General features: G+C 37.9%; 1 protein-coding gene across 2 annotated transcripts in view; it reads right to left on the reverse strand.

Moving 5' to 3' along the window:
* MAP3K20 (mitogen-activated protein kinase kinase kinase 20) overlaps positions 1-26,290 on the reverse strand; it is an 89,023-nt gene that overhangs the window by 41,641 nt on the left and 21,092 nt on the right. For both annotated transcript variants that reach the window (XM_056495927.1, XM_056495928.1), the window contains 7 exons: positions 17,428-17,515; positions 13,142-13,243; positions 12,345-12,410; positions 11,379-11,407; positions 11,127-11,264; positions 5,158-5,244; positions 1,562-1,636 (listed from right to left, as the gene is read on the reverse strand). In XM_056495927.1, coding sequence (XP_056351902.1) covers positions 1,562-1,636; positions 5,158-5,244; positions 11,127-11,264; positions 11,379-11,407; positions 12,345-12,410; positions 13,142-13,243; positions 17,428-17,515 — 585 coding nt within the window. The remainder of the gene's footprint in view (positions 1-1,561; positions 1,637-5,157; positions 5,245-11,126; positions 11,265-11,378; positions 11,408-12,344; positions 12,411-13,141; positions 13,244-17,427; positions 17,516-26,290) is intronic.

Here is a 26,290-nt window from a genome sequence, read left to right on the forward strand (position 1 = left end):
GCAGAGATACCTCTGGGAACAACATCCCGAGGAACCAGTCCACACCCAGTTAAATTACTCTATCAGACAGAACTCAGCCTGATGGTTAAGTATCATTCTTTAACAACATGCAAATCCTTCCCTCTCCTTGAGAAACAGCAACAGTCTTTTGGACATTTATGGATGTGGCTCGAACAAGGCAGAGAGTGAGCTGATCCAGTATGTGCTACAATTACAGAAAAGAAGCTCAAATAATTCCTTTTCTGAGGCCTTTGGTAATGATGCTGACACTTGGAGCAGTTAGTAAAGATAAGCAGCTGGCACTCAAAGTCCCCTTCAGTAATCACTGAACTAAAACTTAAGCAGCCTACTTGCAGATTAAAAAACTCAAAGCATTTTTCTCCCCTCCCTTCTGTGGGGAGGATACATAGAATTATTAAGAGAATAGCAATTATATGTCTGTTCATGTGGAAATCACATGTTGATGGATCTCAGGGTTCCAGATACATTCTGTAGGAAAGCAACCAACCCCTTGCTTTTAAAAGAGAGACCAAGAATGGATATTTCCTTTTTCATATTATTCTTCTGTGGCTACTCTTTGGTGATAAATTCTAGTTTAGAGCATCTCTATGGTCTAATTTGTCTTGGAATTAATCTTGGTCTCTCTGAAGTAGTAGCTAACTTTCTCCTGAGTTTAAAGAAACAAAGCTCTTCCTGGTACCTTGACTTGAGGAAAAAAAGTACAGTTTTCTTTGTTTAACTATTCTTCAATGTCTCAAATATTTTCATAGGCAAAGGAAATAGATGTTAATCCTTGGTACTAAAGCTAGTATGCCCACAGGCTCTTTTCAGCCAGTTTTATGTACAACAGGATGGTCACAAAGTCCATTTAAAGAAGGTAACTCTAATAATGTACAAAAGCTTTTACTGTATAAATACTTATTTAATCCCTTCCTTGCAGCAGCAGATTAATAGTGACAAAGGTGTAGCTCTTTTAACTTTTTATTCTGTTTCATTGTTAAACAGCACTGTCATTATCATATTATTACAGTACATTCTTTATAAAGCTCACCATTCAGGCCCTAAGGGAACAGATTAGGAAAGGTTTAATGTTAATTTAGAATGTGTTGCTGCTGTTCCTACCTATGTTTTATGGATTAACTTATTCTTTACTTACACTTGTGTTTTCAACACAAGTAGGGCACAGAACTGGACCTTGAAATTTGTATTTCATAATGTGATGCTCACATACATCCAAGAGGGATGAAGTATTAACTTTTGGAAGAAAATATAAAACCCACAATTTTTCCATGGCTACATTTTTGCCATTTTACCATATTTCCCTTCATTGTCTTTAGTAGTGAGGAAAGTTAGCAGCATAGTAACTCTTGACTAAAAGGGAGGGAGAGAGATATTTAGGTATAAATATATAAACCCACTAAAAAAAAGACAATCCTGGTATCTTTGTGAAGAAATGTGTTAATGATGTTAGCTCAGATTGTTAGCCCCTAAAGAAATGCTAATGAACTTCACAAAACAAGGCTGAAGTGGAGGTGCAGAAATCAAACACACATTTAATTACCTTTGAATCAGCATCCCAACATTGGTGCATCAGTTCTGCAAAACTTCTGGGACAACTGCTCGGAATGGTTAATCTCTAATGGAAAGAAAATGTACCAGTTACTGGAAACATTTCCTTTTAAGCTGCTACTAAGCAATTTCCTATGAGAACAATAAACTTCAAAGAATTAATGCACACTTTCTCTTTTTAAACACAATATAAAAAATGTGGAGACATATTAGAAAGAAAAATCAAAATTACTAATGCTAGCAAAAAGCACAAATAATTTTTAATAGACCTATGAGAAAGTAATATATCAAATATACAAATGGAGTTCCTTAAGAAAGCTCAGAGAGAAGAAGCAAAACCAAGACAAACAGATTTTAACACTAAAACAATCGCTTGTGGATGTTACTGCACAGTATTTTAAGATGCTTGTCAGATAGGCATAATGTACAGCCTGCCTTAATTCCTTTCTCCCACATAAATGATCTGGCTGTACAATACTATAATCACTCTTGACACACAAATAACAGAAATATAGATTACATTAAGTGAGTTAAAAAGAGTTAAGTGAAGCTCTACATGACACTAGAGACGTTTCATGAGCCTGTGGTCAGCAGGATTAATGAGGACATGCAGATCTCAGAAAGCACTCCCAGAGCACAGTGAACTCATAAATATTTCCTAATGACTGAAGACAAGGAGTTGCTGGTTATAGCCAGGACTGACTACAGAGAATTAGTTTGAAACTAGTTTGGTTTCATTTGCTGAGAGTTTTAATTTAAAAGATTCTTACATTAACAGCCTGCCTCCAGACTGGAAAGCCTAGAAGCAAATCCTTTCTCACATACAGAGATACTGAAGCCTCTCCAGTTGACTGCACATGCTTCCAACATTTCACACTGAAGGAGATCCCTCTGCTCTCACTAAGGCCATTAAATGTTTCATTTTATATAAATAAGTTTTTTAAAATTAGATAGAAAACCATTTTCTCAGTGAAAATGAGTCCAAACATAAGAGGGTCAAGCTGGAAAAAGGGTTCTTCTCCTCTATGAGGCGAGAACCAGGTATTACATTCCTGTTCAGACTAACCTGCCAGGAAGACCCTCTCATCTGCCCTACTATTGCCATTTCAGAAGTAAAATAGAGCAAGTTATGTCACTCTGTACCATTACATTACTGCAGTGTGACCTGCAAAGCCTTACAAGACACAGCAGCCAAAAGCAAGAGTTAAAAAATTCTGCTCCAAAAGCATTTGAACTCTGTAAGAACTGGAAACATGAGATACAGAGGCAGAGCACTGCAGAAATCTAATTATTAATATCATAATTTCACATGCAAGAGTTTCTGTGGAGGAAATACAGAGAAATTTGTACAATGCTTAAGTAAGTTGTACTGGTGTCTGGTCTCTAATTGAGTCATTACCCTAAAAATACACTAGCTAGTCTTGCTACAGTAGTGTCTGTAACCCTTACTGTTCCAGGAGGCAGACGAACAGTTGCAATCATCAATTGTCTCACTAGTGAAGAATGTCACCTACCTAATATGTAATACAGAGGTAGCAGGTTCCAAATGTCATATTATGATAAAGAATACATTTCCTGGTGGCAATTTATTATGAGATCACGTCTAGCATAACTTGAACTCTCATGCTTTGCTTTTCTTAAAAGAATAGCTTTAAAAAATCTCTACCAGAATAAAAATAACACTGTGAAATTATGAATAGTGTCAAAGGAGATCCATATAGAAACATTTGAATCTACTCTGTTTGCTAGCCTCAGGCTTTACAAAGGGTATTTCTCACCTTATACAGTTATGCTTTGGCCTTAATCCCTCACTGATTTTAACAAAAGACTTGCAGTCCAAAAAATGTGGGAGTGGCTCAACAGTAATCCAATTCTGTTGAGGACTGGAACCACGCAATCCCACTGATATCAACAGACAGAACTAAGAGCAGAACCTGACCCTTACACTTATTTTGGGACATAGAAAACTAAGAAGAAAGGTAGCACAAGCTGACTTTTACAAGGCTTATGCTGGACATGTTACCTATGTCATGCCCAGAAAAAAATAAAAGTATGCAATGCCCTATAAGCTCCCTCACAGCCCTCTAAGGAAAGTGGTAGCCACAGGCTAGTGGTACCTGACAGGCAAAGAGCTGACTCTGAGAATACCACCCCTCAGGTTTCTTCAGCCATGAGTAAAATAGTCATGTCTGCATTTTGTTCATACTGTATTTTACACAATTCCTTGCTCTGGAAAACTGTAGAGAAATGTGTGTTGTACTATTGGACCTGTTTCAGCATGTGACTGCTTGTCTTTACAACATTCCCAATGCCACTCCGTACTCCTTACATAAAACTGCATGTGGTAGGCACAAGAACCTAATACTGTTGATGGAAGGCTTTTTGGTTCCTCCTTCAAAATGATGTGTGAGGCTTTTCCTAAACTAGGAGAAAGAGTGTCTTTGTGCCCCCTGCTCTGATAAATGCAGTAGAAGACTACATTCACAATCTTCACACTGTTAGTGTGGCATTTCCAACTAATTGGTATTTCACAGTGACGCTCACTGGAATTAATCCAGTCCTCAAAAAGAAGAAAAAAGAGAGAGGGAAAAAAACACCAACAAAAAACATTAAACTAAGAGGAGGAAACCTAACTCCTCTGTTTAACTCTGAAGCATTTTGAGAAACAGTTTATGTAGAATAATAGAAATCTGTATTGTACAGCCAGTGCCTCGCCATTGTAATGTTTCCCAAGCTTCCGCTGTGTCTAGATAGAGGAGGTTTCATCTTTGTGGAGGATTTCCATGCTTGTCTGTGTGTGGTACAGTCACAACTTTAAATGTTTTTTAAATGTAGTTACTGTCTTTGATATCAAGGGACTATGTGTTCAGATATACGCTCACATGTCCAACTAACTGAAAGCCTCAATTTGTGAGAAGAAGAAAAGCGAGGCTGGGGACACTGTACAAACGGTGTTTACACCACTGAAGTGCTTTTGAAATGGAAAGACTCTGCATGAGGAGGCTTGCAGCTATGCCACAGCCTTGCCGATACCAGTGAGGAGCTCATCTTCAATGTAGTGTTGAACGTAGGTGGCAAAACTGTAATTTCTCTCTTTTTTTAAAACTATTTTTTCTTCTTTTATTTTTGAAATTTTCATCTAAGCGGCAGTTTCTTGTACTATAGTGACTCCTGCTGGGAGAGTTAAGTTGAAGTAGCTGAAGGTCTCTTACAGATATATCAACTCCCGGCCAGTAAAAAGATGTCCTAAACGCAGGAGATGGAGTTAAACTGTTCCCCTACCTTGGACGCAATGGCTTCTTTCATCACTAAGAACAAACCCCTAGGTTTTACAATTGAGACTGAGAAACTAGTACAGTACTTGTACAATTTTTGATCTACAGCATCACGACGTGAAGCTGCAACAATTAGATGTAAAGGGTCCATTCATGAGGAATAACATCACTTTGACCCTTTGTGTTAGCTCCTACTGCTAATCTTTCCATACGCGTGAACTTACTTTCAATTTGAAGAAGATGAAAAAGTCTTTTGCAAAACCCCAATACTGTTTTCTGATCTATGTACCTGAATGTAGAAACGTAGTCTTACCTCGTTTTTTTCCACTACAAGCCAAGCTACTTGTAATCCTTCCAAGCCTTTAAAGGGGACCTCCCTTGTTAGCATCTCCCAGAGAACCTGGAAGAGAAAAAAAGAAAAGAATTTTTATTTCTGTACTTTGTATTTTAAATACATTATTAAACCTTGAAACAGCACTATTCTGTATCCAATTACCAGGCAACCAGTTTTCATTTGCAGGAACTTGGACCAGTGTTTGTGTGCAAGATCCTCTCACAAAATTAATTTGAATGTTTCTGCTTTTTCCTCTATAGAAAAGCCAAGATGAAAAACTGGGTTGCTTTTATACTATCTTTGTACACTATAAAGTTCCCATTTGGAAACTGGGACTTGGGAAGACAATGAACGCTTCCTCTCCTTCTCAGCTCCAACTAGACATATCCTTGTTTTGCAGTAATTTTTCATTTAAAAATATTTCTATGCGATTGCAACCACTGAATATGACCCAAAAGGTATTTTGCTCCTATGATATGACTATAAAAATATAATTTTGCAATCCAAATTGTAACTATTTATCTCCAAGTATGTGACCATATTAAACCAAGCAATATACAGCATATAAAAAATTACTCTGTTCTCCTCAAGTTTTTATAGACATACTGTCCTTAGATATCAAAAGATCTCATAATTTTGCATGCTTTTTTTTTTAGCCTTTTGGTTACACTGTACTCAAGAATCTAAGCTACTCTGTAGAAAAAGAGTTTGACATTAACAAAAAGACTTCAAGTCAATGAATCCAACTTGTTTTTCTGCCATTGGGACAACATATTGGAATTTAACCAAGTTAATAGCACTTTGTACCTCTACTTGTATATGTCCCCTTTTTTTAAAAGCAGAACTTTCATCTGCACATCTTGTTGCAAATATCTACAAACTTTTTATTCTGCTCATATATCAAGTATAATAACAACAAAAAATCTTTAATGCAGGATTTGCCAAAATGCATTAAGATCCTTATGCAAGTCTCTATATCCTCACTGTTTGGGTTAGAGCCCAGGTTTATTCCAGCTGCATAATTTTTAATGGATTGTGGACAGCTATGAAGATAATGAGAAAGCAAATGCAACAATATTGGTGGATGGAGGTCAAGCAAAAAAATGCATTGAAGCAGAGTTGGGCCTTTAATCAAATGAACAGGGTACTCGAGCAATAGACCTATTTGAATAATTCTGCTTGAGTCAGAAGACTGATTAGTAAAGGTAAGGGTATCTTGGAAAAATAAGAACAGTTTTTCTGAGAATAAGAAATATATGGGGAAAGCTATCACAGACATATTCAATTATCCTGTTAGCCTCAGTTCAATCCTTTCAGAAGGAAAAAAAGGCACCTCAGTTGTAACTCAAATTATCACCTCTCTACTGGTAGAGAAGGAAATGTAATTGTGAGAGAAGGAAAAAATTTACCAGTCCCATGTACTTTGGACAAAAAAGCAGTGTATAGAACAGTCAGTTTAAAACAAAGGCTCGTGGACCAAATCAAGCATATGGTTAAGCAGTCTTGCTGTTGGGACTGCACCATGAAACTACAGAGGAAAAAACTCAAGTTTGCACATCAGATAGAGCAGTATCTAAATAACCTTCCAAGTAAAGAATATAATGAAATGTCTTCAAGAGCCTTCATCTGGAAAACTACTGCTGTGCTACCTTTCTTTCAGAAGACTGTAAATTGTAAGAGCTGTCTTGCTTCATTCATGCATATTTGCTTGTGCAGAACATTTTGCACCGAATTCTTTTATAATGACACCTTTAGTGTTTATTTCCACAGCCCAAACAGATCACTGCCTCCCTAAACCAAAAGCTAGCTAAAAACTCTTCCAAGATTGTACATAGTTGAAGAGAAAACCAGCAATTTGACACAATATCAAGAAGGATTTTTCTTAATGCCTTCCTTTTACTAATAAATGAACATAAAATATATAAAAGTCAGATGTTGGAAACCTTTATATTTACTTAAACAGGTTTAGAAAAATATTTTAACAACAGGGCAATTTTCATATTCAGGCCAAATATATAGAGAAAGCCCTTCCTTCCAATGGTGACACGTCTCTATGTTCAGTTTTACAGGAGTTTCAACCCCTTCTCATGGACTAGCTACCCTGAATCATCAGCTGAGGTGAATGATTGCATCAGCAGTCTTCTAAAAAGTACCAAATGGATACCATCTGCATTCTCATTTGCCTCTTCCTCTTCCCAGGGTGATTCAGCAGCAGACAAGGACCTCAACCTAACTTAGCCCAGCCTCTTTATTGTGAGGTACACTGTTCATTTTCAGAACTGACTCCCCAGTTCACTTCATAAGGAAATCAATTTATCTCTCCTTTCTGTTGTATATTCTAATTGAGACTGACATGGTTAACTGCCCCTCCCACCTGTGATGGTGAGGATCACCTGCTTTACCAATTACATGACATCTCTGTGATGATGGACAGCAGGTGCTCAGAGAGAAAACAGCCAAGCTAGAAACAATGATGAAAAACAAAGCAAGGCCATTTAATATTGTTTATAGGTTTATGGCTTTGCAAGCTGCAGCCTTGGAAGATGTTGGACTCATCTTTTCAAACAGAGGAACAGAAAGGAGAGATAAATGTATGAATGTTCACCCTATACATGAACCTGAGAGTAAGAAATATGTGGTCTTCAGAAAAAGATCATACTTAATTCTGTTGGCTCAGCTGTGCATTTCAATTCCTATCCTCTCAGCTATGTGACAATAAAGGAAAAATTAAACCTACAAGACCTCTACGTCACCCCCATCCCCACACCTGTGCAAAGCCAACAAAGAAAGTGCCATTTGGATAGGGGAACATCCAATTAAGTAATCTGAGGAAAAGAAAATACTCTGAACACCTTCATTGAAAAAAATATGCTTTGTCTGGTAGGAAACTGTTCACAGACAATGCTCAGGAGCCACATTTAGCAGAGGTACAGCATAAGCATTAGCATTGCACTCACAGAGGTACTGCCCTTAGGTGTGAAAATTAGGTCTGTCTTCTCTGTATTGATCCAACTGAAGTTAAAGATCGTGTCATTCTTTTCAAAAAGAGTAAGGGATAACCCCTGGAGCTGGCCAACATTCCCTCTATAAATAACATATGTTCTCATAACTAAAGCAGTGTTTGAACAGCTGCTACATTTAATGGCAGTCTCTATGCCACCAATAACCAATTAATGGTTTTACTTATTTGTTCTTATAAGTGATAAAATAATTCAGCTACACCGGATAAGCTTTCTGTGATTAAACACATTTATACTGATACACAAACACACTGTGGTGCACTACAAACAGCTCTGCCAGGATAGCATATTCTGAACATATGTCTTCATGATTTTGAACAGTTTTTAGAGTGACATTGTCATTCCACATACAGTTTCCTATCTGGCAGAGATAGAAGGAATGACAGAGATGGGAGGGAATAATTTTTGAGCATCACATGACATACAAGTCAGTTTCAGGGTTGATCACTTGTAACACTTGGTTTCAGTTGTTTAGAGTACAGACTTGGAAATGTATCAGAAAAGAGAACTACAGCATGGATGAAGGAAAGTGTAAGATCTGTCTTTGTGTGGTAATAAATTCTCCTGGAAAATTTAGCTTTAGCATTTCATGACAGTATTATAAATTATTGACTATGTATCTCAGAGAATACATATGCCTGTTTAACCATCCACGAAGAGCAGGACAAGCTAATCTAAACATTAGCTATAAACATATATACAGCTGTTCACAAAAAGAAAAATTCATTTCAGCTGAGAAGCAGCTCAGACCTATGAGGCTGCAGAAGGACTTCAATACTTCATGGAAAAAAGCTCTTGCACAGATTAAGAATAATATTTAAAATCACAGATTGGTTTGTAAAATGAAAAGACTGTCAGATAAAAAAACAGAAGAAAGGAAATTAAAGAAAACCATGGGAAAGATGACAAATACTGCAAATGAAGTATCTATTCCTAGCATCTTACTAGTTTACATTTGAAAGGATTCTGTTCTTTGTTAAGAGGACTTTAACTGAAGTAAAGCAGATTTGTCTCTCTAGCACAAAAGCTGCTGGCAAGTGTTATGCTTCAAAAAGGAATTCTTTACATTTTGTTTTTATAGATGATAATAACTTAAAGAGACAAAAATACCCTTTCTCAGATTTCTTGTTTTCAGACCCCTAGCTAATTCTCTGGTAGTCACAACACTTATTATAGGGAGATTCCAACTTCCAATGTTATATTCAGGCCATTTCTTGCTGGTATAACCCCCTAATATCTGTTATTTTAGAAACAGATAACTTGGGCCACTGCCATTCTTCATTTCAACCCCTCTATCTCCTCTGAAAATGATGGTGTTTCAAGACTAGAGTTATAAAAAGAGTAATAACTCTTAAGTGTTTATGAATTCATAAGCTTTTACACACAGTAGAACACAGTTAAAAAATATTAAAAAATCGTGGGTCATTACTAGACATTCTAAAGTAGCACTATACACCCATAAAATGTTAAAATACTCTGGTAACACTGAACTGTTTTCAAAGGGAAGGGAGTTCAGTTCTGCCTATAAGCACTGAACTGTCAAAGGAACCTGACATTTTGAATGAAGTAAAATAAACTTTGCACAACATACTGTTTCCAAAGCACTATTAATACTTGACATGATAAGATACTAAACAATTTCTTACCTTCTCCCCCTCTGAAAACATTACCTGAAGTTAATTCAAACTAGGATGACTATGTGAGCAGCTTGAACTATAATACCATGTTTGGATTTTTTCCTCTAACATTGTTGTTCTGTTTTGAAACTGGAACGTTTCCCTTCATTGGATAAGATGTGATTGCTTCCAGTAACAGTTTACATTAACATTTACATTTGTTACCTTATGTTCTCTTACTCTTTGTGACCTAGTTCAGTTAAGCAAGCAAAGATTTTGAATCTGACAATATAGGCTCCTTGCAAACTTTCACTATTAAGTGGTCACATCATGTCTCAAAGATTTTTCTCACTATAAACAACTGTTTGGCAGAAAGTTAAAGTCACCCTCCACTGAGACATCAGCTTAGCTATGTATAGCCATAGGTACTAGCTTAAAACCTCACTTCTATCTCCTCCCTTTTCTCAAAGACAGAGACAATACTTGACAGGTAGTGAAGAATTTCTCATTCTGCCATCCACTGTTGAATCCAAACAGAAAAATGGTTGATGTACCAATATGCATGGAAACTACAGCCCCACTTCCTTTCCTTTCCTCCCCAAGTACTCTTTACTGTCCTCTGCCAGAGAAGTCACAACTGATGTGAGCAGCAGGGCTATTTCTGACCTACTTTGTATTGCAGAGCAAAACTAAATTAGAGTTTAATTGTGGACAGAGTAAAGTAATTCACATTACTGAATCTGAAAACCTGACATTCTTATGAACTATAACCAATTCCTCACCCTTCAGAAAAGCAGTGCTGGGCTTCTGTATTTTCAGATGGGGTCTATTCTCACAAATAGTGATAGCAGTGTCTTTTAAAGAATTGATCATAGAGCAGTTGCTTTTTAATAAGAATCAATGACATTCTATTTTGGGGGAAGTGGAATGCTAATAGTGTCATCTTGTTACACACTTATTACAAGACAACCTTTTTCTCCTTGGTTCAACAAAAAAACTCCACAAGCAGAGATTCATGATGCAGGTTGTTCAGTAGCTCCTGAAAGCCTATGGACATAGGCTGAATAATTGTGACAAAACACGCACTTCCTACACTGGCATGCTGCTAATCTAATCAGATGGTACAAAACATGCAAGATACTATGTTCTTGCTATCATTTTCAAAAATGTAATTATAAACTGGGGGTCTTATGAGTCTTAAAAGGAAGTGTGGTGCTTTTGTTGTTCTTATTTAGAATTGTTTTTTCTTGCACCACATGAATTCTGTCCTACTGAAGAGCTGCCACAATGCACAGTGACATGAGACACTCACCACTCCGTACGAGTACGTGTCACATGTTTCAGACACTGGAAGACTCTGAATAACTTCTGGGGCCATCCATGGGAAAGTGCCCACTAATGACATGTGTGTCGTATGGGAGTGGAATCTTGAGGCACCAAAATCACAGATCTGGCAAAAATAAATAAAATATTAAACTGGTATTAAGAGTATTGACCTCATTCATCAGACATAGAAACATGTCAAGCAGCAGCATCTCTCTACAAATAATTAAAGTGTTCATACCTTTAACACACCATCAGCAGCTATAACAACTGAAAATGAAAAAACAAAAGGTTAAAAGAATGCAAAAGGCAAGCCAAATACATTTTTACAGCAAAATACTTCATTTTTCAATAAAACAAATGACCCTAAGGTGAGCCAGCATCTGAATGTGCACACCTGTCCTGGTTTCTCTGAGAAGCTGACAGAACATCTGCTGAATACCTACAAGCCTCTGAAGAAATGCAAAACCTTTCAGGCCTTTCTGAGTTAAAAAACAGCAACACAGATGAACTTCATTCTCCCCAGTAGAGTTAGGTTTAACAAGAAGCTCTCTGGAAGAGTCCTTAATGAAAGGAGAAAACCTACAACTGAGGTGAGATTTCCATGTTTCTTGACTATTATCTCCCTGTGTGTATTATTAAAATCTGTGCCTCTCCTATACCACCACCACTAGTAGATGATTCATCTAAAAGGCAATGTTCAGTAAATTTCAGAAAGTACTGTCAACTGCTAAGTACAGACTTCACACTGAATGTGTATCACTCAAAAGACTGAATATCTGTCAAACCTCAAAAAAGGCCAGAGTAAAGACAAGATTTTCTGATAGAACATAATAGGCCTTATCCAGTCTGTTGTGTCTGCCAGCCTTTCCTGGTACTCAACCTTTCCAAACAGAAAAAAGAAGTGAGGAGTGCCCAGGCAGTATCTGAAAGCTGCATCAGCTTTCATAGCCAATCATGGCCAGCAAGACACAGGTTGGAAGAGCCCTCCACAGTGCTCTAGATGATGCCAGGTCTGTAATGAACTTCAGACAGGCTCAGGATGGGGAGGAGGAAACAGGCTTTTCTGTGCCTCAACAAGTGCAACTTTGATGACAACCAAGGCATTAGTTAGTTCTGCTTGTTCACAAAGCTCAGGCACGGATTTAAATGCCACATTAACAGGTAACAGGTAAATGCAGAGCATTTCAGTGTTTTGCTACTTTACCATTCCTGGACTTCAGGTCCCTGTGGATAACTTTGACTGGAGCTTCCATGTGTAAATAGTGCATTCCTATACAAAACAAAGGAACAACTGAATTAAGCTGAGCAGGGCCATCACATATCTGCAGTCATGATTCCTGGCTCCCACTAGTTGTACTCATTATGAGTTGCCACACCTCTGAACCATGTTGATTTGCTGAAGGAGAAGCAAAGCTTCCCATAATCTGCTTGAGTAAAAAGCACTAAGCAAAGCTCACATATATCTCCCTGCATCTTTATGGATATGCTTATGTTTTTTAACATCATATGTAGTTATTTTCTCTAACCATAGAGTTAAGGAGATGTCTACACAACTAAGCTGTATTTGAATTTACTTTTTTAAATTAGTTTACACAAATTCTTGTGTGGTCAGTCACAGAGAACACAAAGGATGGAACAGCTTATTCTACATTATTATTTGAAGAATTTCAATATGTTTGCTGAGAATAAGCCCTTAGCTTCCTTAAATGCCCCAAATCAAATCAAATGTAAGGGCAATTATGCACTTTACCTCATAATTATTCTACATCAGCAAAATTACCCTCTTGGGACTTAGAGGCACACCAGAACTGACTCAGAGAAGCCATTTTCACTCCAGAATAATTTAGATTCATAATAAACAAGGAACATATTAAAAAGAATAGTGAATGGGTTTTGCTTTTTTTATTTATATATGTTTGATTGGTTTTGTCACCATCCAAATAAGGAAGACTGTACATTTGCTGGCTGTGTAAGGCAGTATACACCACTCTTCTTGCTTACCTTTAGCTATGTCAGTGGCCCAGGTCATGATATGATCCATATCCATCTCTTCACTTTTGTTACTATTAATGTAATCAAATAGTGAGCCAGCAGAAGCATACTCTGTTAAAAAACAGCAACAAAGAAGATGTTTAAAAACACTGAACCTAACTTGAAAGATGCAATAAAAACTCTGCCAGTTCCAGAAAGCAGTCAACCTCTGGCTTAATGACAAACAATTTGGGTTCAACAGCCTAATATTATTACCAGTGTAGTAGGAGAGGTTATCTGATTATCCCAATGCAGACATAACCTACTAACTAAAAAATGAAAAAAACCCCACAAGTGAAATTGTAAAGGAAAACAGTCATTACAATGAAAAGGCATTAGAAAGATCTGGCATCAAGGAAGATCAGGCAAAACAGTTCAAATTCCTGAGTAGAAGGTTCTGCATGCTCCTTCTTTAGGAAAAGCAGATTTGTTTTTGTTTTTTTTTTTTTAATTTCCCTTAACTATACCTACAGAAGCCCACAGCAGGATTCTTTGGGTACAAACAAGGGCATTTGGGGCCCACTGTTGTTTGGAAGTGTGGCAGATAGAATCCAGTCTAGTCAGCCCTACGCACATTTAGGTGTGAAACTGGAGACAACTCAAATCTCTACAGTATCACTTTCATATAATCTAAAATTCTTACTTTTTTAAACAATGAATTAGCCACTCTTGATCAGAAGAATAGTTAACAGATGAGTTTGGTGGTATCAGATTCATCTTATTGTTTCCAAAATCAGAGGATACTCCCCACTGGTAAGCAGTACTGTGTATAAATGATGCCCTGTAACAAAACTTTTTTTTTTTTTTTTTTTTTAATTTTTTTAAGTAAAGCCACATGCTAAATATATAATGTTCTGTTACAAAGAAAGGGTTTGCAAGTAGACAGTTTCCTGTTTCTCCATGGAGAAACAGAACAGCAGATCAAATAATTTGTTCATGAAAAAATAGAAGGATGAAACTAGAAGCGTAACCCTGAGAGAAGCAGGACAGATTTCCTTATGCTACAGGTCATCTACATCAGTTTAAAGGCTGCTCAGTATTTATTAAATAATCTTTTATCTTATTTAGAATTCATTAATGTTTCACCGAAAACACAACAGGAGGCTCGTAAGATGAAGCAGCTGATACATTTTCTTTTATCTGTTTGCAATGACAGGGCAGGCAGATGCCACCCAGAGCAGCCCAAGTAGCACAAAGACCAGGGGCATACAAGGAGCAACTTAAGCCTTTTGTCCCTCTCTCCTAAGGCTATTCAGTGTGTTTCTCAGGCAGAATTTAGAATCTATCTATAAGAGTCTCAAAATCTTCATACCATTTCAAAGCAGCCACAAAATCATGTTTTAAGACTACAGCCTAAAATCAGCCTTTAAGACTACAGCAAATGTGTCTGAATTTTGATAATAATAATATTAATCAATGATTGATACATGATAGGGTAAATGCATACAAAAATTTCCATTGTTCCTAACCAAAGAAATCAAAAACACTGGGAGATCACTGCATGGGGAAGGAAACTGAGACCTGGATCTGCAGCCTAGAACATGGCAGGCCAGATGGGAAGACCCCAGTGCTAAATGAAAGAGGGAGAAAATAGCAAGTCCTTTGAAAGTAAACACTCAAGTGGAAAGTTAGCTATGGATTACTGCTGCACAACCTCCCAATGAAAGGACATACATGTTGCTTCTGGTGTCACCGAGAGAGGAGTAAGCTGCTGACCTGCACATTTCCACAATTAAAACAGAAGCTTTTTTTACCCATGAGGTCATCATCTGTCTTATAAATGGATTCTTCAGGAACAGGTTGGCTGCATGCTTTGCATGCCTTTACAATGCATAATTTGATCCACCAGGGTCAGGGACAACTCAGCACCTCCAGCCCTTTGCCACTTTGTGTGAACAGAGGCAAGTAAGCTTCAATCAACAAAGCTCCACTGTTAGCATTTTTTCCATACATTTATTGTGCCACAAATATTTACTAGGAGCTTGAGGACTTGGAAATAACATTGCAAGGACAATGTTTCATTAATAGAAAAGAAACATTTGCTTTAGAAAGAAAAGCTCTGATTGCCTTACTAGACCCACCCTGTGATGGGCTGTGGCATACATATGGTTCTATGCAAGAGGGGCACAAGCCCTGAGAACCTTTTGGGATGAGGCAGCTGTGGCCAAAAGCCATATCTGAAAGCTACATATTGAGACTGCTGCTGACAAAGATGGCCAGTAACATCTAGAATGATGTGATCCATGACAGCAGCTCACTGGGCAGCAGGATGAGCTGGAACACTGACATACATCCCAGCAGGAAAACATTTCTTTAACTCCAGCTGTAGCCCTTCTCAGAGAACTCTTTAGCAATCCCACTAAGGCATTACATGCAGCTAATGCTCAGTACATGCCAATTACTTGGTTGAATGCTCTCATCTCCATCACTCTGAAGAAACACTAATTTCTCAAGATTTCTTCTTGTTTGGGATTTTCTCTCTCAAGAAACAAATCTCTGACTAAACACAGGACTGTCTGCAACACTGAAGGCCATCCAGAAGATCACAAAGTGAAAATCCCTCTAAAAGACATTTGAAGCATAATTAACATTTCTTTTATCAATAGCCATTCTCTCATTTGGAAATGGTGTGGAGAAGTGGAGCCTTGCTTCCATTCCAACCCAACGGACTTCAGTCTCCTTAGAAGCTGCACGGAGTATCAACACAGTTTGCTAAAAAGTCCCTAAACCTTTTTCTTCTTTAGCCAGGTGTGATCAGAGTTCCCTGTGGAACAAAGCTGTTGAACTACACACCAGTGTCTTTCTCACAGGCAGTTAAAGAGTCCCCATTCTCAATAGCACAGTGATTTACTTCAGTTGCTGTCTGTCCTGTGACTGCTAAGCAGGGCATATGTCCTCCAAACACTGACCTTTTGTGAGATCAAGCTGAAGATTTCTGATCCAGACATCATCCCAGGTCATTGATTACACACCTCTCCTTTGCTACTCTGCTTGCTGGTTTACACTTATATTAAAAAGGATAGTAAAATTACATTACTTGATTTATGAGCTTTCTATTAATTTTATTGCTTCCAGAAGGAATTCAAGTTCCTGTCTATATGCCATCATCAGTGCATTTCTGAGTGGTGTAGACTGTGGTCAGCCTAAGCACCTCTGGAATGCTGACTGCCACACTATGACCTCCAGTAGTCTGATATTCCTGGAGTAAGTAAAGCTCCCCATGCCCTGAAATGTGCTGCATTTCGGATTACACTGCCATCTGCTGTGATAACCAGAAGTCCAAGAGGCAGGTAGAAATAACTGAATTTTCACAAGGTCTGACCACACCATCTAAGAACCACTAAAAACCTGACCAGCAGAGACTCAAATTGGCATTAGATTGTGCCACGTGCAAAAGACTACTCTTCACAATGAACTTTCAAAGGTTACAGACATGCCAAAACATGCCTCTTAATCCATGCTTTCATGGGCTTTATCTCTCCAAACATTTGTTTGAGCAGTTGGGAAATTGCTTTGGGTTTACTTTCTACTCCTATCTTATGTAGTTTGTCCCATACAGGAAAGAGAGAAAATTCTGTATCTGGACTATCTCCCAAGATAAGAGCAGGAAGCTTAAAGCAGTGATAGAAAAAAAACCAAAACAACAAAACAAACCCACCAACAAAAGCCCCCAACAATATCACAAAAAAAAACAAACTTCTGCATAATTCTAGGAATGTCAAAACAAACGAAACCTAGTTCCCAATGTATAAAGGGATTTGTCTTACAACATCTTATAAACCCTTGACTTTATTTCAAGCTCTTCCCATTGTGAACCTCACAGTGCAAATTCTCCTACTTTCAATGCAGGGAGAACTCATAGGGCAGCTTTGCTCTGAGCAGACATCCAGCACACCTTCTTCACAGAACCAGCCAGAACTTCATATCATGAACACCTCTGCTTTTGTGACATGCCAATTAAAATGGAAAAACAATTCTCCAAGCAGGGTAAGAGAACACAGTGAAAGGCACTGTTTAAAACAGCTGCATTTGTGCACTAAGAACACCCTAGGCCTCACCTGCCTTCAGCTATGCTCCCAGCCTGGTTCCCACTCCAGCACTCCCACTCACTTTGAGGCAGGTAGTGCCAAGCACTCTCAACATTTAAAGAAGACCAGAACAATTAGTGAAATACTGTAATCAGGTAACACTGGAGATAACCTTGTAAAACTGTAGCTTTACAGAGTCAAAAAAAAAGGTCAGACAAAAATCCTTACCTGTAACTATTCCATAATTTGGAGGCTCAATGACAGCTCCATAGAACTGAATGATGTTTTTGTGACTGAGCACACTGAGTATTTCTGCCTGTTGAAAACAAACAAATAAACAAGTTAGACAATTCGGAATGGGTCATTTACTATGATAGCTTATTTCATACCCCTGTGGGTATTCACATACAGCATATAATATATATATATATATAAGCACAAACATATCTAAGAAAGTCTGTTCACAAATGCTTAGCATTTGAAAACCTACTAAGAGAGTTTGGCAAATGAATGCTTTGTATGTTGTGGGGGGTGGGAAAAATAAATTTCAGACTATTCTTTTGTGGGCAAGGCACTGATGTAGGAAGTTAAGTCTTTGGAAAAACTGAAGATATTGGAAAACTTTACTCCAAGAAAGATCTGGGATTTTGGCAGAGCAGCAGCAGTCCTATCCAGAATTTGTGTTTATGCACAAAGTACCATGGGTTCAGTGAGTCCAGCACTCCACACACAGCTCCATCCAATGTTTACTGGAAATGTGGAATTTCCAAGCATGCGCTGTGGAGTCTGATTAAATACACAGAGCAAGTATGCCTGAGATTGCCAAATACCCAGCAGTGCAGTTGAAGCTGCTCCTCAGAACAGACTACAGATGTTTGGCAGTTCTGGATAAATACACAAAACCTTCCAATTCCACTTGAACAATGCTGCTGGGTTTGAGCAAGAGACTGCAAGTCAATGAGACTGTATCTACAGAAACTAAGACATGTACGCCCTGTAGTTTTTGAGAAAAAAGTCAGGTATCTCCTGGAAGGTGTCTCAACAGTTTCACCTCTGCAGTGTATCAAAACAAATACTCAACAGTTTTTAGACACATTTTTACACAAATATACATATTATGCAAATACAGATAGGTACTAGTTTATATTTTTCTCTATAGTAGTGCTTTACTTTAAGACTTCACGATTATGTTAATTCTATACCAGGCAAAAGCATCTAACGAAAACAGGATCAGAGATCCTCAGAACTTATCAAAAGTATCTGACAGATCCCTTCACAGATCTCTTGACTTGCAGGGGGAGTGTTGCTGTTTACCCACAGGTGAGCTTTCACACACGTTCTCAGATAACTGCCAATTACATTTTTTTGTGGACTTGTAGGTGAGTCAGTCTGCAGTATGATTTGCTGAAAACTGCATACATTTTAAAAGTTAATTTTCTGGTATTGTGAAAAAAGATTACTCACTTGACGGTAATATTGTTTTTCTTGTTGAGCAGGCTAAGCAGCATGAAGAGTTAGTGTAACCCAAGTTCAGTTTAAAGCTATAGTTAAGATTTAATTGAATATGTGTAAATGTCTGAGCATTAGCTAAAGGTCTTCAAAACTATGTTGAAGTTACTAAAAAAAAAAAAGTCTTTAAGCAACAACAATAGGAAAAAACTGAGTCATCTAATGCCTTTATCTGTAATCATGCAATTAAGCACATGTATCATGGTACCACCTATAAAACATAGGCCAAACAAATACTGGTTTGCTATAGCTCTACTTTTATAAGAATAGCAGTAGCTGATGTACTATGGATTTCTGTATAAAAACTACTATAGCCTTCCTGTTTTCAACGAATCTACAAGGCCACAAAATAATTTAATTGGAAGCTATCTAAGCAAATGTAGAAAGATTCACCTGCAGGTAAACAGCAACACTCCTAGAGCCAGTGAAGGGATCTGCCAGCAGAAGGAGCTCTGCCCTACAACTGCAGCCCCACCATCCTCCCAAGACAAGGGACTCTTGCAGCAGCAGAAGCTGTATCTGCAACCTCCTTCCCTAGGCTGGAGGATGCAGGTGACCACTGAGTCATTCAAATCTCCATCTCAGAAACTTTTGTATTATGTTTGTATATTCCTTAGAAAATATTCAATTGAGCATTCAATTCCCTAATTCCTACAAGTATTACTGCCCAGTTTGAATGCCTATCTGAATATTCTGATATGACACAGGAACAACAAAGTTAGAAAAACTATCTAAACCACCTTTTCATTAATGCCTTGGTCAGAGGAATGTAATAAAACCATCTCATAAAGTACTTAAAATACACCATGTCTTCAAAGGAATGAGCACCCCATTTGCTGTGGTGTTTACAACACAACTACCTCAGCAGATCATTAGAATTAAATTGATGGGTCTCATATTTAATTTTCCCACAGCATAATATATTTAGGTCCTGGCTATAAAAGAAGTACTAGACGAACCTTTTTGGAGAATGATTAAAAATGTCCCGTGATTAACAAATCCAAGTTCCACAGCTCCCTATCCCACCACAGCTAGGTGCAGAAGCCAGTGACTGTTCTCCATCTCACAGAAGATGCTGCTGGATCCAGGGAAAGCCCATCAGAGTCAATGGACAAGAGGAGGGGCAGCAAACCCCAGACTGACCAATCACCCAGCGCTACCACGACAGGGACTGCAATCAAAATACAAGTACTGGGCCAAGAAGATGAGTACGTCACTGCCACAGACACACTGACACACAGTGTTTTTATCACTTGGAAATGCAAAAAAATATTTTTAAGATTATCTTATTTACATTATATACACTAAGATCACAGGACAGAAGTATGAAAACAATGCTGTGTTGACCACAGCTAAAACCGTCACCTTCACATTGATGTTCATACTCTAATCTGGGATTTAACAGATACCAAAGCAAGCTTCCATCTAAGAAATCTAGAGGAGCACCTTCTAATTGCCCATAGATATGACAAGGAACAACTAACTGCAGGGTAAAAAAAATTTCCAACTTTTCCTAAAGACCATTATATCGCAAAGAAATCCTCTCTAAACATTTTTAATCACTCTGCTGTTGTTAGCAGTAGCGATTCTAGACTATTCCTTTCATGCTTTTTTCTTTTCTGTTGCTGTGGATCAGCTGTGAACTCTATTAGCCAATTTAAAGACACTTATTCCTTACAGTGAGAACCAGATGCAAGCCAGTCCGTATCTTTGAAGCTTTTGTACTATCTTTGACAAGAAGGTGCCACATTTCAATGAAAATTACTTTCAGAGAGCAAATTACAAAGTGGTGGTTAAAGACAGGTATTTCAAAGGTCTCTTAGACATTAACAAGAATATTTAGAATCACCTTTAAGCATCAAAACTGTACTTTAATCCAAAATGCCTAAATGCTTGAAAGAAAATGCTGTCATGCATCTGTCTGCCTAAAGGCAGCTCTTGCTGGCTTGGGCATGACAACCTTCCCTCAGTAAAGCTGCTATCTATCTTATGCAAGCCAAATGAGCACCAATTTGCTTCTTAGATAGTGATGACAAGTAACAATATTCAACTACTTCATTACACTAGTTTTTGGTGTGAAAGACACATTTTTTTTAAAAGATTGGTTTAAAGCAGAACTAGTGGAGTTCAGCTGAAGGAAAGACATCCAAACACATAAATACAAACTCATATAAATACAAATAAATATAAACACAAGGTAACTGCAATAGAATTGAATATTATGCCTAGTGCCATGTCAGTAACAGCCTGTTACTGACCATCGTACTACACTAAAATTGTCCAAACTGCACTTACATCACAGGTATGGATGAAATTATGTCCCTCTCTTGAGTCCTGCTGAAGGGATTACAGACTGCACACCATTTCTTGAAGGCAAAGGGATTCAGATTTCTAAACAAACCTAATCCACTGCTTACATAATTCAAATACCACAAAATCCAAGGTCAGAACAAATTACATTGAAAACTTTTTCATTTAATTCTCACTTACTGACTTACTGTAAATCAAACCCAATTCATAAAACAATTACAGTATAAGAGTCTGGAATTCAGGTAATCCCCAAATGTACAAACCATGTAATTGTGTCCTGTGAACCATGGTATGGATCACAGTGTTTAACAGGTAATTTGCTTTTATGACTCTTTAATCTCTACTTATTGTGATATGTGAAAATGACAGTTACATCATCTAGGACTGACATCACCCTAGAGGTGCTTGTAGACCTACCAGTACTGCTCTTAACCTTGTAGAACAAACAACCATGCATGAATAACCATATCTTCAGGTGTTTCAGCAGGTAAAAACAAGGTCCTCCTCCAAGTCTTGTCTGTGTTCAGCAATTGCTGGACAGAAATCACAAAACACAACTTCTAAGCATAGTCAGCAGCAGATGAGAGGACAAAGCAAGCTGGCTGGACAGCGTGGTCTCATTATGAGCAGCATAACCTCAGCTCACCAGCATGACCCAAGCCCTCACTTGTTTTTTTTCTGCCTTGTACCAGTGCAGCAAAAGCAGCAAGTGCAGCTAAGCTCTGATGAGGTCTTCAAGGTTGGTGCTGACTGCAGATGTGGGCAATGGCCACCTGATGCTGAGCTGGCATTACTTGGGAATCAGACAAAGGCCACAACGTCAGATCTTTAATTGCAGCCACAAAGGCAGCGAGGATGTGGACGGAGGCACTTTGCATACAGCTGTGTTGTTGCTTGACAGCTCCTCATAGCAGCTGCAGCTGCTCTTGTTAGAGCTCCCTATCTCAAGGCAGTTAAAGTTAGCAAAGACCAAACCACTCAGCATATTTCAGTTACTCTGGTTCTCCTTGGAAATATATTGGGAATTTGTTATGCTCACACTTGTAGTCAAGAGAAGTGATCAAGGGCTTGAGCAGCCTGTTCCAGCAGCACAGCTGGAACTGTAAAAGAACATCTGTTCACAGTTTTTCAGAATCAAAAGGCTTTTTTTGCATGGGTCCAGACAAACTGAGCCCAAAGCAACTCAACCAACCACCACTTCTTCCAGGTGCCTTTGGAACAGCTGACTGGAAAGACTAAAGCATCTTTCCACCCTGGTCTGAGCACACTGGTTTAGGATTAGCACAGGAAATAGCTGCAGCCCCTTGTGAGAGCACTGCATCAGCCAGCAGCCAACCAACTCTGTTAGTTAACCCCACAGCAAGTGGCACCTTCGCTCCACGCAAAATTACTGAGTTACACATGATTAGCTACTTAATCTGATTAACACAACTTCCTTCACTGCCTTATAATATTTATTATTGCACTGTGCAAGTCTGGCTATTCAATTTTACAGACAACTGTGCCATGTTTATTAAGGAGATATTTAGACACACTTAAGGCAGCTTTGGAAAGATTTTTGTTGTAAGTCTTGTAGCCTTTTAAAGGCTTTGACCTTTGTCATGTTCTTGGGAGAGCTGCAACTTAGCTACTCTCAGGGGGTTTTACAATCTAACAGAAGGGCAGCTGGAAGAGGCCAGATGATGCTTTAGTAAAATAATTCTATTAGTGGCAACCACATACAAAAATGATACAGAATGCTAACACATATAAATCCCACACCTTTATTTCTGGACTCCTGTTCAGAAATATATCCAATCTATGTCTATTTCCAATGTCTCATGAATTCTTTCCTGTGAATTTTCTGCTGTCTAATAAAGGATGACACCTCTTATAATACCAGTTTCTCTACATGAAGAAACTCATCATTTTACAGATGAAATACTAAGACAATCAGCATCTGTCATTGCTAACAAATTGTCTTCTCAATATGCAATAAAGGGATACTAAGAGAATTTCTTAATAAACTTATTACCAAGAATTATATAACAGGAATGGTAAGTAATTATTATAGTTTTGAACACTGAAAAGAAAATTAGGCAGATACAAAATAAAAATTTAGGACTATGCTTCCTGTCTGCTCCCACAAAGTTTTCTAAGGAAAATATACAAACAAGAATTTTGTGCTTTGGGGGGCCCTAAATACCAAGCAAACAATACTGATTGTCAAGTTCAGAGAATTTTTGTTAAGCCTATTAAATTGTCTTTAATGCTAACAATGCAAGGGGAAAAATCACATGAATGTGACAAAGCCAAAGAATCCTCAGTGAGGTATCTTACCTGCAAATAAGCAGTTACCAAGTGCTTCAATAGGCACACTCCCAGCATACACGTGTTACCATCTTTTCCCATAGGCAATCATAGTTTTAAAACGATGGTTGCATGGCACTTACAGCTGTGTGAGCTTGGCCTTCTTTCCTAGTATTCATTTAGATGATAACTTATCCCCAAAAAAAGCTGGTTTCTATAGGCCATTTACATGTTAAAACTGTCAGCACTTATGTCTTACAACACAGTGTCTATATTCAAGCTGTAATAAGAAACAGTGTCCTCTTTCTTAAACCACACAGAAAAGAGTTAAATTACATTTTCAGATTGATGTCACCAGCATTTCTGTAAGTAACAGAATTGAATTCTCATAAATACATCTACAATGACGTACGGAATTTGTACTTTGAAGCATTTTCATTGAGCAAATCTTTTAAAGCATCAAATTTGCATCCAAAATTATGTCCTACACAATTACAAATCCCAGAGACTAAAAGCGGAAATGTACAGGAAACCAATAAATTCTCATTGCTAGATAATTATTTTACCATTATTTTAAATCCACTGGTGCATATCACCAAAATCTCATTTTTGGATACTGTGATAGAAACACACACTTTAAATACCTTGTATTGACTTTAAGGTTACAATCTTGAAGAAAGAAAAAGCACATTACCAAGACAGATCATTTCTGTTAAACTATCATAATGTACCACAGATAAGGAATATAGACATAAATTTATTGTATTCTGTTCTAAGCTCCCCCCATCTTAAGGAATTTACTTTAAAACAGTTAATTTGCATCATCATGCAACACCATAGGATTTGTTAGTAGTAAAATGCATTGGATTTTGACCATTTGAAAAGAAAGCTGAGTTTTATACTCTACTACAGTTTTTTATAGCAACCTTTGCATAGAACTTGGTATGTTATGGATAATTTGAACACTAGGAGATTAAAAGTAATAGCTAGCAAATTCAGAATGTGCCTGTCAAAACACTGCAAAGGCTTGCTTAGCCCATGAAAAGCAGGCTGGTCCCTCTAAAAATCACAGGGGCTTTGTCCCTGTGAGGTGGCAGCAGACCCTCTGCCTTGTGCAATAAGAGGGAGTGAGATCAAGCTAACTGGCTCAATCCTCCCTCTGACTTCCATCAGCTCAGGACAATGAGCACACGGAGCCAACACAGCACTAACCAAGAAATTGCAGGATCATGGTGTTGGTTTTCCTCATGAGGAGGGTTAAAAACTTGCTATCTGTTAGAGAAGAGGCTGCTAACAGACTAATGAAACTAAGCAGAGGCACTTTCTGCAGAAAATCCTTACAGAACGGTTAGTAAGTTGAAAAAACTCTATATTATGTTTATGCTGTCATTAACAAAAAAAATCCAAACAAACAAAAAAACTGAATCTAAGGTTATGGAAAAATAACTCATTTTTCAGACAGATTTAATGTAGAAATACACCCACAGGACTGTTATATTTTGCAGCATACAACATGAGATTGTATGAGCATTTACTATTAAGGTATCTGATAAAGGCAGATCTGCCAAGAACAAGCTTAGTTTGGATTTCACTACTGTTATTCACATAAAGTAAAAACCATTCAAAACATGCATAACTATGTACTGGTGTAAGAGTTTAGAAATGTCCACAATATTTGCAATTTTTAATTCAGGTACATCTGGAGTACTAAGGTGCCTCCAGCTGCAAAGCAACACCAGCAATTGAGTAGAAACAATAGATGAGTGGACTAAACAGCAGGACTGAAACACCTGAGCTCTCATAGAGCTGTTTATTTTCAGCAATCATCATTTCTCTTTTCAATGTTGGGAAATTTTCCAAGTTACTCGCAATCACTTTTAACACAAACTGGCTTTGACTATAGAGAACAGTAATGAAATGCTCAACATTCCTAAAATGCAGAATAACAAAACTTGAAACTTTCTAACTCCTGGCATACTCCTCAGGTGAGAGAATATCATAGTTAATGTGCAACACAGGGATCATTCCAGACCAAACAAATGGAAAAATATCCAACGAAATGATTTCTGAGATCACAGTCATTGTAGGTTTCATGAGCACCTCGTTGGAAAGGCATTTTGATATGAAAGTGATGGACAAAACAATCCACTCTCGAGGAGTCATGGCCATACATACAAAGTGATTTTTCTGAGGTCTGCAAGGTATTTGTAAGGAATCTGGATAAGATAACCTAGAACAAGTCAAATCTCGTTATACAGTGGTTTTTGCTGAACAATTAGCATAGACTGCAACAGAGACAGCAACAGCTGTACTTATGCATCCTGATCCACTCCTCTAAAGCAGCTGTGATCTTTACAATGAAGTATTTTTCTATCTTAATCATGTAAACTGTAATTTAACCACAGGGGAAAAAACCATCATGTTCTTGATGAACACTCACTTAAAGCCTGTCTTAGAATGGATAAATCAAACCTATTATAGCTAATGACAGGGACAACACTTTATGGGAATCCCTCTTATTGGAATCCCAGTGAATGTTATAATTCCAGAAAATGTTGCTCAACCAGGCAGGCTGAGCTCACCCTTATTAAAAAAACACTTCACAAGATGTGTCACCTGTTGTATGCTGACAGCAAACCACAAGGTTTTGTTTTCCACATGGACTGCTAGAGCTCTGCAGAAGGTTCTCCCCAGCTGTCACTCAAAACTGAGCAGCCCCTGCAGAAAAAGTATGAATAGTTCCCAACTTGGAGTCCACCTAACTTAAAAAGCTTTCAAAACAGAAATTACAGCTGTGATCAGCCGGCATAAAAAGAAAGGAAAACACTTGCCAACTACAGATGTTGGCACTCTGCTGAAGTGAAGGAGTCCTCCACAGACAAGAAGCATTTTTCTGTGACATTTACCTAACCCAAACACAGTCTCACAAATCTGAGGTTTTCAGGGAAATGAGCTTCACCATTATTTGAATGACACACATCAT

This window comes from Oenanthe melanoleuca, chromosome 7 (genome assembly GCF_029582105.1).
Source record: "Oenanthe melanoleuca isolate GR-GAL-2019-014 chromosome 7, OMel1.0, whole genome shotgun sequence".
Taxonomy (NCBI): domain Eukaryota; kingdom Metazoa; phylum Chordata; class Aves; order Passeriformes; family Muscicapidae; genus Oenanthe; species Oenanthe melanoleuca.